The sequence below is a fragment of the Typopeltis vanoorti genome, chromosome 13 (assembly GCF_054136105.1).
Source record: "Typopeltis vanoorti isolate ZY-2024b chromosome 13, IOZ_Tvanoo_1.0, whole genome shotgun sequence".
In the NCBI taxonomy this organism is placed as follows: Eukaryota; Metazoa; Arthropoda; class Arachnida; order Uropygi; family Thelyphonidae; genus Typopeltis; species Typopeltis vanoorti.
The window spans coordinates 83,671,451-83,685,416 of record NC_143561.1 but is presented as its reverse complement, the minus strand read 5'-3'; the positions used below and the strand labels follow the sequence as shown (position 1 = coordinate 83,685,416).

At 33.0% G+C, this 13,966-nt stretch overlaps 1 protein-coding gene across 8 annotated transcripts in view; it reads right to left on the bottom strand.

Moving 5' to 3' along the window:
- LOC150100319 (poly(rC)-binding protein 3-like) overlaps positions 1 to 13,966 on the bottom strand; it is an 874,229-nt gene that overhangs the window by 150,896 nt on the left and 709,367 nt on the right. For 5 of the 8 annotated variants that reach the window (XM_090403220.1, XM_090403223.1, XM_090403219.1 and 2 more), the window contains one exon: positions 5,667 to 6,490. The exons of 1 other annotated variant lie outside the window; for it this stretch is intronic. In XM_090403220.1, coding sequence (XP_090259346.1) covers positions 6,154 to 6,490 — 337 coding nt within the window. In that variant the 3' untranslated portion in view covers positions 5,667 to 6,153. Of the gene's footprint in view, positions 1 to 5,665; positions 6,491 to 13,966 lie in introns of those variants that run through there. 2 more of the 8 variants (XM_090403224.1, XM_090403225.1) reach the window with 2 other exon arrangements.

The window sequence follows — 13,966 nt, the reverse complement described above, 5'->3', positions numbered from 1 at the left end:
ATAATAATGGATAAAAAATTATTTATTATAGAATTCTCACTGGGTATGAAGCATTCAGCAAATGAACTGAAATAAAGATATATGTAAACGCAATTGCAAATTAAATAATGTGAAGGTGAAATCATAAGTTTGCACAGAGTAGCATGGTCTAATTATTGGTCCTAATGATGTGAAAAAAAATATTCATTACTTGAGATGAGTAGTGATAACAAGCACTACTTTTCAAAAAGGGGACAAATGTAATCCATCAGATTTATTGAGATTAGGGTAACGTAGCAAAGCTTTAATCTCCTTCTATAATAATTCCAAAGAATTTTATGTTTACGGGACTGCAAGACTAGATCATTCAGTTCATGGTATTTGATGTAATTTTGATGTTCCTAGTGATGAAGAGATGCATATCCACTGGATTGGAAAAGTAGAACAAATAACAGTTACAAGGGATTTGATAAAACAAGGAAAAGCCAATCAGGAAGTCTGTACTTTACTGAACCTAGCAAATAAATCTTGCAGATAGAAGAGAATGCCATTTGACCAAATTATCTGATATTATCAAAATACATCAGATATATGTGTTTGACATAAGGAATAATGATAGGATCGAACCTCCTTTTGAGAGAGAGTGAAGGCCAATAGTTATTTATGGCATTGCTGATGAAAGACTAGTTAAAGCTATTAGCTATTGATCCAGAGAAAGATGAGAATGGTAGGACATGTACTGAGAGGTTCAGCAGAACAGAGGATACTAACAGTTTTAGAAAGTAAAATTATGGGAAAAGGATCAAGATATTAAAAAATGAAGGACATGGTTTGAAGATATAAGATCATGGACAGAATCACATGGCTATGCAGAAACAAAAAGGAAAGCCACCAACAGAGAGAACTGGAAGGACATGGTGCTGTACCCTCTCACCGAGGAAGCTACATGAAGAAGAAAGCTATTAGACAAGAAAGCAGATTTCATGTGTTTGTATTCTTGCTTCAACAAATCATTAGTGGAGCAAAGGGAATGAGCTTGATGATAAAAGTGCTTATGGTACTAGATGTTTGGCAAGGTTGATGTTGAGATTAAGTTTAAATGTAATCAGCAGTGTGTACATGTTTCAAAAAATTGAGAATTTTTTAATCTGGAACCAGGGAAGTTATATAATCTAGGAACCTTACTATACACACCAAAAAGAAATTTTTCAACCCATTTCAGGCCTCCAGCATGCAGGGTATAGTCTCATACTGAGAATTAGCCAGCATAGCAGATTTTCTATTGCTGTGTACCATCTATTTATTGGTAAAACTTGTTCTGACAGGTGAAGAAGTAGTATGACTGAATCACAAAATCAAACATAAACTTTTTTTTTTTATCTCGTAAGTTATTTATTTTTATTATTTTTATTAATGTATGAGAGCCTGTGTAGCGCAGTAGAAGTGCCGTTTGCACTCTACGGCACTTGACCACACGAAGAAAGACTTGGGGTTCAAATCTAGTCATCAACTAGAGAAACATTTTTCTAAGCCTTTTCTTGACCGGTTCCCAAGTTAGTTGATCTCTGGCATGGGCAAGCTAGCTTTTTTTTCTCCTGAAAACTCAGGTGTTTCGTCCCATAAACTCAAGAAAATCAGCTGTTGAAATGGTAGCACTTGCTAGCCGCCTTCTTCACTGTGTACTGATTAATTAGTGATAGCCTTGGGCCAACTATCTCTGATTGGCTACCAGTGGAGATTGAACTGCCCATTCAGTCTCCAAAAGTTAGATTGGGCTAAAATGACCTTGCCTACTCCCTATATGGGAACAAAAAGGCGTTAGCTGATTTTTTTTTACTAATGTACTGGTTCCCATTTAGCACAAGAATGATAGCCATTGTTTATATATGCAGATAATATAATATATATATATATATATATATATATATATATATATATATATATATATATATATATATATATATATATGAATTATTCAGACAAAAAAATGTCACATAGGTTTGTGATAAGTTTTGTCTGAAATCAGTTACCTTTGCATTCCCATATTATTCTTTTTTTTTTACACTGATAGTGATGATATTAGAAACTTATAGCAAAATATTTGTACTTAACTCTGTCTAGTTATTGAACAGAGTTTTTTTTATAATTAAATGCAATAACATATTTGTCACCTATTCAGTAAGTACGTGTATGAGGCAGGAGATGAAGAGAAAGAATTCCACAACTGATTGCTTCCATCTTTTTTTTTTTTTTTTTTTTATCTCATTCCCAGTTGTGAATGGTGTAAAATTACAGCATGTTAGTTTTGTGTGCAAGCTAAGGTATATAATCTGGGAACCCTACTATAGACACCAAAAAGAAATTTTGAGGACTTTGAGGCCATCTAGGCTGGCATGGGTGACGGTGCATTAATTATTGAACTTTATTATAATTATACAGACTAACCTAACCATTAGTCACACCACGCTCTATCACACCTCTTCTTAAACTCATTCACTGCTAAAGCACTCATGACCACCAATTTCTACTTATTCACTACTCTGCAAGCAAAAAATCAAATCCTCATGTATATATGAATTATATATATATATATATATATATATGAATTATTCAGACAAAAAATATCACATAGGTTTGTGATAAGTTTTGTCTGAAGTACCTCCATAGCAGAATTGGAAGAATGACTTTACATGGCGCCCTTCGATTGGAAAAGAACTGAGTTCAACTCTGGTCATAATGAAAGAAATCTTTACGTGGTCTTCTTCATTTTGAAAGTGAGTTAGCTGATCTCATACAGGGATAACAACAGGTTTTTTCTCCTGAAAATTTGGGTTTTTCATCCTGCATGTAGGCAAATCGGCCATGAGAACACACACAATTTACAGGTAAACTAGCCTTGTAAACACATGCGGATTGCAGTCATGAATACTAATGACAATATGTGGAAGAGATAGGGTCCTCACCACATGTCGTTACGCCCATAGTTAACCATGAGTCACATCATGATAGTCAACCTCCTAGATAGGAGATGACACATGAATGGAATAGAATAATAAAATAAAGATTTATTGTTACATAGACCATATATTTACAACGTACTTAAGCTCTTACAAATTGCCTACTGGTTTCACTAGTAACTGACCAGCTTTCTCAAGGCTTGCATAGTACAAAAAAGAGGTAAATGCAAAAAAGGTTTCAAAATACAAAGAACCGTTAGTACCTGTTAGGTAGCTAGGGTGACACGTTCGCGTGACATAACTACTCAGCATCATGAACACGCATTACATGCAAACGCGTAATATGATTATTTGCGTACTGTAGCTCTGTTGAACTGAGGGAGTTAATTAGATTTTTCCAGGTATCGTTCAGAATAGCCCCTTGATTTCTGTTTAGGTTACTTCCCGTACGTAGTACAACTGCCGCTTCTTTAAATACTCGATGTCTGTAATCCTCGTCTACGTAGGGCATGGAGCTGTTATTCCAGTCTATAGTGTGGTTCGAAGTTGAAAAGTGATGTGCCAATCCTAAGGTGATCGTTTTGTTGTGATTAACATCGCCTATATGTTCTTTCTGTCTTATTTCCAGGCTTCTCGAAGTCTGTCCGATGTAGGAAAGACTGCACGTGCATGGAATATTATACACACCTGGATATTTATAAAATGGCACACTGTCTTTAGGGGATCTTAGGACCTGTCTTATGCTATTTGTTGGTTTAAATACAACCCTGATGTTATGTGTCTTTAACAATCTTGCAATTTTTGTTGAAGTTGAACCTATAAAGGGGATGACTTGCTGTTGAGATATGCTGGGCGACTGTTCTTTCTTGTTGGTTATCTATGTATAGAAATTTGTTGATGATGTGTCTAGGATAACCATTTTGTGATAGAGTTGTAGCTATTTGAGACAGTTCTGTTTGAACTTCTTCCTCATCAGAGATAAATTTTCTAGCTCGATTTCTTAGCATGTGGATGATGCTGTGTTTCTGTGACCTATGATGGTTAGAAGAGTAATGTAGATATCTTCCAGTGTCCGTTGGTTTTTTGTAAATCGACAGTTTGATGTTGTTTCCTTGTCTTTTTACTAGTAAGTCCAAGAAGTGTAGCTGTTCGTTATTTTCTACTTCTAGAGTAAATTTTATTTTATTGTGGAGTGCACTGATTCTGTTAACAGATGTAGGCTTTCTAAGTTGTCTTTCCATATGATGAAGATGTCATCCACATATCTCCACCATATAGAAGGTTTAGGAGTAATGCTGGTGAATATTTCATCTTCAAATTTCTCCATGAAAAGGTCTGCACATGGTGGCGACAGAGGGCTGCCCATGGCTAGGCCTTCTAATTGTTTGTATATCTTGTTGTTAACTTTGAAAAAATTTTTTTCAAAGTTAACATGTACTATGCAAGCCTTGAGAAAGCTGGTCAGTTACTAGCGAAACCGGTAGGCAATTTGTAAGAGCTTAAGTACGTTGTAAATATATGGTCTATGTAACAATAAATCTTTATTTTGTAATACTTTATGACCAAAACATGTACAATTGGAATAGAATAATATTTTAGTGGTTAAATTACTGCTGTCTTTGTGATTAACAATATGACCGATTCACAAGAAAGACTTTTTCTAAAGGGAAAAAGAATTTAAGAATAGTTATTGGATATGGGATTATGTTAACCACTGAAAAGACACAATTGGTAGTTCAATAATGGGCATTAGTGTTTTTACTAATATTTTATAAAAGCATTGTAAAAAAAAAAAAAACTATGTCATGGATCTGTGCAGAAGGGCAGAATATTTGAACATAGTCATTAAAAAGTAGATACATTTTATAATTGTGTATATGTATGCACACACATTCATACATCCACACTGCAGTAATGCTTTATAATTTTGAGAATTATTTGAGAGATTATTCTAACAGTTTTCTGAATTCAGTGCTCTAAATACTTAATAAGAGTTATCATGCTGTTTGTAAAGAAAACTATTCTACAGATTTACTTTTAATTACTAATTTTCATATATATCAGATTTTTTATTTTTAATGTATCATGTGTCTGAGGACCTAAAATATTTATAACTTTAGCATACAAAACAACTAGAAATATAATATTTCTATTAAAAGAACAAAACTATATTTGTAAAAGATATTTTTGCATACCCTAAGGCACAGATCTTGTATAATGTTACAAACCAAATAAAAATCACACAGAATTTTTGACAATGATTACATTAGACAAATTTATTTTATTATTATAATTTTTTTTTTGCTCTCTTTTAAAAATAGATGCTTTTTAGAAGTTTTATTTACTATTAATGGATTAATGGATACTGTTAATATTTCATGCAACTTCTATTTAATTGCAAACAGTTTACAATTTGACTAATATCTTGTTATCCTTTTAAAGTATATTTTATTCTTAAAAATCAGAAACAAGTTATAGTTGAGTAGTATAAATTATTTACATATATATCTTAATTTCTAATATTACTATTCTGAATAGTATTACATTTCAATGGAAAAATATGAAGTTACTTTAAAACACCTCACAATACTATTGAGTAAATGCCATATACATTTTGCAACATCAATCTGCATAATTTAATTCTGACTTTCAAAAACAAGGTTTTTTTTTACTATGAAAATAAGAAAAATACAACAAAGAACTGTAAATAAGGGCAAAACAGAATTCAATTTGCCGTTAATATTAATCATTAAAGTACACATTTATAAATATATGGAAGCTTCTAGTATGATGGAAATATTTTGTTAAAGTAATAACCACAGTAAATCATTAAACAAGATGAGGATCACTGATGGTTCCTGCCTTATGAACTTATTATAAAGAAATGTCTGTAAACAAACTTCTTTTCCAATTGCTATATCATAAAGTCAGTCACTCACAGGATATGGTTGGTTATACAGTATATGCAAACCAACTGAAAGACAGGCAATCAAGCATCCAGTTATTACCATTTGCTCCTTCTGGTTTGCTACATTTAAGAACATTCCTTTGTTCAACTGCATTACATCCTTTAGGATATACTATTCCTTAAATCTCAATGCAATCACACGCACACACACCCATACATGTGTAATACACAATGGAGTACTCTGTTTGGCAGTATTCCTTTGTGTTAGATGGCAAAAACTTGTAGCATTATTGCACACAATTCCAATGGCTAATAAGGAGAAAATTTGCTTCTTTCTGACTTCTTGTTGCTATTATGAGATGCAGTGGCACGGATTTTTGTGGTCAGATTTTTGCGTGAGATGTTGTTGAGGTCAGCAGCAAAGAGGGTAGCGGTAGGGGATGCAGCTGCGGCGGCAGCAGCTGCAGCTGCAGCAGCAGAGGTGAGGCCAATAGCCAAGGGTGATGGCTTAACCAGCTGGCTGAGGGGAATGGCCAAGGGACTTGGGGTGGTAGTCAGGGTCGTTGTCAAGTTGGCAGAGGTCATGGAGTGTGTCGAGGCAGGGGTCGAGGTCGGGTCAAGGGTCATGTTCTTATGCAGTTCCATGCTGCAGAGATGGTGAAGAGGAAAGAAAAAGAAAAATCATACAGATTAGAATGAACAGACAACATAAGGAATGATTAGCTAAGCAAACATTAAAAGACAATAGTGGGATATTAAGAAAATAACTAAAGGTCAGTGAAAGGAAAAGCAATATAAAATTGATAATAAAATAACAGGCAGGTGAGGAAACATATAAGGGGAAAAAAAGCAAGCAGTTTTAAATATGTATTGCATTCTGAAGGTCTTATTAAAATTAGAAATAAATTCCATGCTATATATATATTAAAAAAAAACATTAAGCTGTAATGTGATGTAAATACATTTACTATGCTAATATTAACTATTCTCAGAATGTAATATTATTATTTGAAAAATATATTATAAATTATATGAAATGATTTCCTACTGTTTAAAATAAATAAACCAAATATACAGAAAGTAATTCCTGAAACTTAAAAATAATAAATCATTATAGAGCAACATTATGAAGTTAAAAAGGTTTCTTATTAAGAAATAAGAAAGACCACAATTTCTATAAAGAGTTGTTACCTGCAAAGATGCCAAATTACCATTTGAGAAATATTTGTTTACTTAATCTCAAATATATACTAATAAACTGAGGCTAAATGGAAGTTATGTAATCATAAACAGTATGTGAAGCATGATTTATTAGTGATAATCCACTGAGTAAAATTTTAATAAAAGCAAAATTAAATTACTCTTTTCAGGTCATGTGTATAAAGTCAGAATCTAATATTTTCCATTTTGATTAAAAAAAAAGTTTTGTAGAGTATCAAATATTGCTGATATCATAAAGTCAGCATTTATAAAAAAAGAAAAAGCAATTAGTTCTGTAAAATATGATTTAAGAATATTCTACTTTCTAATGCTATGGTAGGTGCCAACTGCATAATAAAAATGAACTATAGCCATTACATGCATATAGTAAAAAAAAAAAACGTTTTACACCCACACGCACATGTATAAACAAACACACATACTTAAAATTAGCATGCTTTTGAACTTTCTAGTTCATTACCTTGAATGAATATTTAAAAACACTATAAAAAGAATTTGTTTTTTTTTATTTAACTGGTGTGTTACATTATTATATTTACCTTTAGTAGTAAATGTTGTAGAAATAGTCTGATAATAAATAAGATTGTTTCCAAACCAGATATCATATTCAGCAAAGACATGCAAAGCACTTTTAATGTAAGTTGTAAATTTCCAAACATTTCTGCAGTCACACCAAAATAAAAATATCCAATAGAAAAAAAAAAAAATTGAAACAGATATGCAAAAAAGTGCATAAATATACTATAAAAATATTTTGATGGGTTGAAGGTAAAAGTTGCAGTGGGTTTGTTAGGTTATGGGAAAGCCAGCTGTAAGCATTAGGTAAGGTTGAGGTTGTAGATGGAAGAGGAAAAATTAAGAGTACAGGATAAATAATTGAAAATAGGGTCTATAGGTTCTGGTTAGGTTTCAGAATCAGAAAAGGATTAAGGGAATTAGGATTTCAGTCAGCGGACGTTTAAATATTGCATCACCAACAACATCCTGCTGCATTTTAACCATGTTTCTGAAAATTATTTTGTGTATAAGAATATTCACCTACAGATGACAAAGGTATGGAGCAGCACATTCATAAAATATGGGAGAAGATGATAATAAAAAAAAAGAAGAAGAAGAAGCATAGTGACTGCAAAAGTTTAATAAACGGAGCTCTTATACATAATGAACATTAAATAAATGTGGTGGTTTAAATCTTGAATGTTATCATTCTATTATTTGTTTACCCTAAATGGTTTCTTTCAGTCAAATAGAGCTCTTATATATAACATATAACAAACACTAAATAAGTGTTGTTTAAATCTTGAATATCACCATTATATTATTCATTTACCCTAAATGGTTTCTTTCCGTCAAAAATTCAGTATAACAAATTAATATAACCTTCATGCTATTATATATTAAATTTTATCTTTTCAGAAAGCAGTGCTGACATTTTTGCATTCAGTAATTATTTTGATAAAAATAGCATTTCTTTTAAGACTATATCAGTATTAAATAGTGTCTCATTTTCTGCCGTGCTCTAAACAGTAACGTGAAGAGAATGAAAAATTGTAACCCATCCTTTAAATCAGTGTCTTTAATGAATAAAATATTTATAATAGCTGATTGTGCTAATAATTAAATGATTGAAATAATGTACTTTGTGGATTGCAAAAAATACAATATTCATTTTTTTCAACTATATTAAAAATATGTAAAAAAAAAAAATCTGCACAGAATTTTCAGAAACTACATACATACATACATATGTAGCAACTGGTGTGAAACAACAAGGATTAATAAACTAAAAAAAAAAAAATCCAACATTTATTTAATTAAAAATAAATGTTATGAAATCTCCAATTGCTAAACTCTGCCTATACAAAATCAGATTCTGACAGAAAATTTCAAAAATCAATTCCAGTATATATGTGAAGATAAGATATTCAGTATACTGTTAGGATAAGGGAAAGAAAATATTCTAGATGTAAAATTTAACTCGATTCCCCAAAATCCTAAGAGTTAAAATCACATGACAAACAGCCAATTAAATTCTGATTTATGAAGAATTTCTTTTAATGACATCTTTTAATATTTTTTTAAAATAATCTCTTACTGCGGTGGTTGGTATTGAGTTTGATTACATTTGGCATTTTTGTTCCCTGCGAGGGAGTCATTTCTCAAAAAAAAAAAAAAGATAAGACATTCACATAGTTATATTTATGACTAGAACTGAATATTATAATGGTGGTAGTATTAAAAAATTATTAGATTTCTAAATAAAAACAAAGTTTAAAAAATGCAAAAAATAAAACAAACTATTTATTTTATTATTCTTTAAAGGCATGCCTATGAAGAAAGTTTTAAAAATGACAGTCATCCAAAATCTGATTTAATGCAATAACTATCATTATAGGTATGATTCAGATTTCATATACATTTGTTTTAGTCCTAACTGTTTCAGGATAGTGTTCAATAATGGACAGCTGTGTGCTAAAATAAGATTCCAGTAACCAAGCAGGCCACTTCAAAACCCTTGGTATATACAAATACAAAATTTTATGTGATGAATTTTGGCAATATATATATATATTGTTATTATTAAAAAAAAAAATTAAACCTTCCAAAGTAACTTCAAAACCCATTACCATTAAAATAGTAACATGATAATTGTTATTATCATGTTACTATTTATTGTTAATAAATATGCATTCAAAAATACTACAACAACAACTAATAATAGACAAGATAATAAAAATATCCATTACTGCTTTTATAGCTAAGTGGCAAAACATGTTTGCCTCTGAAACTTATAAAGTTTTGAAAATGATGAAAGATCTTATGAAGAGAATAAAGGTTTTCTTCTGTTATGACAAAGAGAATAAAACTTTTTGCATAAGAGTTGCCTTTGTATTACACTACTTTTAGTATAGAACACAATAACATATTCTGTAGAATCTGTTACAGAGCCACTATAGCACAGTCGGTATAGATGAACCCTTTGGTTGGAAATACCTGGATTTAATTTCTGTCCAGACATGAGGAACCTTTCGACTATTTCAACTGAAGGTGAGTTAGCTGGTCTCATATGGAGGTGGACAGTTTTTCTCCCAGAAACTCTGGTTTTTCACCCCTCAGAACAGGCAAACTAGCCCTGTGAACACACTTCTACAGACAAAAATACCCCCCCCCCACCAACATCAGATTCTGCAACAAATCGGTTGGGATTGTATGCGTAAGGTCGTATCATGTAAGAAGGATGACCCCAGATAGATAGTAGGATAACGCACAAGAGGAAGAAGAAGACAATAACATGTTCTGTGCCATAAGTGCTCACACACACACACCTCTTAATAGTGTTTTTTGGTTAAGAGTTTTACTAGTATGACATCTGTTTCAATCTGCAGATTATCAATAGAGACGAGAAATTCCTTAAAGGCACAAATTTTTATTTTTCCATAATTGAAGTCCTAATGGTATGTAAAATTATGGCTAAAGAGAATAGAGATGAAGTGGTATGATGTTTTCTGTGAGGAGAGGTAGAGTATGCACAGAAATGGGGGAGGAGGGTACTCTTAACAACAGTTGAGGAATTATGCCTGCTCAAGGTGATGATGCAGGAAGAAAACTGGCAATGACTGTGAGGAAATATGGTATGAGGCAGTCAGAATGACATATTCAGTGGGATACTGCTATAGATCGGGATGATCACCCATAATTACTCAAATTGTTATGGAGAATTTAAATTGTATAAATACAGATGGAATAGCACAAATGAAGAATTTTTTGAGTTTCTATGGACAACTACTTGAGAAGGTATGTGACAGATGGTCACATACCTCACGCTCTTCATTCCTTCACTGACACTGCTGCTCTCAATTCACAAGTCCTCCTTCAATCTCTCTTACTCTACTTGCCTGTTCTTCAATATCACTTCACACTTCTTTAGATCTAATCACTGCATTCATCTCCCTTCCAACAATGCCTCCAGGTGATTCCATCAAAACCATTCAAATTTTAAATGCAATCATTAAATCATGTTATTGGGAATGAAGTGTTGAATCTCCTCTAGTTGATAAGAGTGATCATGAGGTGATCACTTGGGTGAAAGCCAGTCATGAGGACTTCTTCAAGAAAGGATATGTGTGAAACTGCAAAGCAGGTGTTTATGAATGCTAGAAGTATCCAAAATAATGGGAATGAAATTGTTGCATGATAGAGTTCATTTGCCCAAAATTGGTTCTGTAACTCCTCCATACCTCTCTCTCTCTCTCTGACCATTCCTCTCCATCACTACTTATCTCACGACTTTCTTCACCCCCCCCACACCCACACATACATCTTAAGCCATTTTAGTACCTTCACACATTCACTTCTGCATTTAGCATTCACATCTCATACACAGCATCTGTTTGTCCTGCATTTGTGCTCTCTCACGCTCTTCATTCCTTCACTCACACTGCTGCTCTCAATTCACAAGTCCTCCTTCAATCTCTCACTCTACTTGTCTGTTCTTCAATATCACTTCACACTTCTTTAGATCTAATCACTGCATTCATCTTCCTTCCAACAATTCCTCCAGGTGATTCCATCAAAACCATTCAAATGCGGTCTCCCACTCTACTCTCATACAGTTCCACTCACCCCTCAAAATCATTCCACATGTTCATAAACTGCGCTCCTTTCTCCTCGCATAGCTCTGTTAGTGTAATATTCATAATATTTGCTTGCTGTCCCAATTCATACTGTCATACCTAACTACCCTTCCTACCATACTGCTTTACTCTCCTGAACAACTTTCTAATATCCATTCTTGCATTCTCCTTGTTTCCCAACCAAATGTGTTCCTACCGATACTACCAACTCTACTATTTACTTACTCTTCATATCTAAACACCTCAATCGTTCTGTTCATTCTAGCTCCAGGAAAATAATTCTTTGTGTACCTTCTCATTCACCACACTTTTAATAATTGAATCTCAAAGTAGTACCCCTCTAGATTTATTCATTCTCTTTTACTTTTTTTTTTGTTGAAAGTTTATTTGCTACTTGCTACACCTTTGCAACGAGTTGCCCTGGTGTTGTATCACCTTACCCCAGTCCTGAAGATACTTTCAGGCGCAAACTTTGTTTGCTCACACTTGGATAAAGGATTAAACTAAATTTATTATACTCTAACCAAGTGAAAAATAAACTTTCAACATCTTTCTCTAAATCCAGAGTAATTTATTAAAAAAGGGTGGCACACCATTTGGCAACTCCTATAGGTAGAGATGACCTGCGAATGCTTCTGACTGGTATCTCAGCTTGGGCCTGGCTCCCACTGAAGAGACCTCAATAAAGGTCGAAACTAGTCTGGGTAGTGGCCCTTCCCTTAATGCATAACATTAGACATACCCGCAAGGAGATGTGTTTTGCATTAAAGGAGATACAGAGACAGGAGTGTTGGTAGCTTGCTACACCTTTGCAACGAGTTGCCCTGGTGTTGTATCACCTTACCCCAGTCCTGAAGATACTTTCAGGCACAAACTTTGTTTGCTCACACTTGGATAAAGGATTAAACTAAATTTATTACATTCTCTTTTACATGGTCATCTTTCATGCTATTCTTTCTCACTCTTTCATGTATATCTACAATTCTACTCATTTCAGTCTGCATGCACTTCATCTCTTGCATCATCTTCACTAACTTCACTTTCATGCTTTGAATCACTTTCTCACTGCCATTCACTCTTGCCATCAGTCACACATGTTATCTTGCAATCAATTATGCTTACTTCTGTAATTAAACTTGTGGTCTAGGATGGAATGCAATAATAGCTAACTATAACCAATGATTAGCCATTAGGCAAAAAAAACAAATAAATAAAATAATGCAGGGAGTTCTTTCGGTATATTGCCAATAGAAGGCAGCATGATTATGGAAGAGTGGTATGGAAATGGTAGTTATGTAACCATTGCATAAGATATAAGTTGTGGAGTATGTAATGAACATTTCATTATGGTATTTCATTCTGGTAAGTGAGGAAGGATTAATAGTGAATGAGCATAAGGTATATTGAGAAATTAAGTTAACTTGATGTTAATAAGGTGATATGGGATGATAATAACATATCTGTATGCATTTTATGGGGTTCACAGACAATTCAGCACGGGAAAATTCATCACAAGGAAAAATCATTGTGGGGGGAAATTTATCGAGAGGAAAATTCATTGGAGAAAAAATCCACTGAAAGTGTTATTCGCTAGAAAATTAAGTCAGTTTGGTTTAACATGTGTTATGTAGAAGTGTGTGATATGATAGTAAATTGCATCTGAGATATACCGCAAACTCTGATGTCAGTATAGTATTGGTTTAGTTTTTTTTTTTAATTTGTTTCTTTTTTTCAATAATTTATAGATTGTAACTGAAAATAAATAAACCATCATGTATCATATTTGTAGTGTTTTTTTTAAAAGTTTTATCGCATTTCAACATATACTAATAATGAATGTATCTCTCGGATACACACGACCCTAAGCTGCAATTTTTTTGACCATGACCTCCGCAAGGTTAACCTCCCAACCAGCCAGGACGTACATATACGTCCAGCAAATCCTGGATATGAATCAGACCACCTGTTGAAAAAACACGGATATCAAGTGCATTTGACTGTCATATCCATTAAATGGTGCAATAATCCTTCATGCTGATGAGAACACTTAAACAGATTACCTCGCATACATAGCTACGTTCAGTTACCCATTGCCAGAAATGCAGTTGCTTTCCATTTGCTTGGTAACTGGAATCTAAATTATATACCTACAAGTTACATTTATTTTTGCAACTTGTTTCATTGTATAATTATAGTTTTTAATGCCAGTGCAAATAAGAGATCCTTTCATATTTCTTCAATTAAGATTGTATCACTCTGGAGAACAA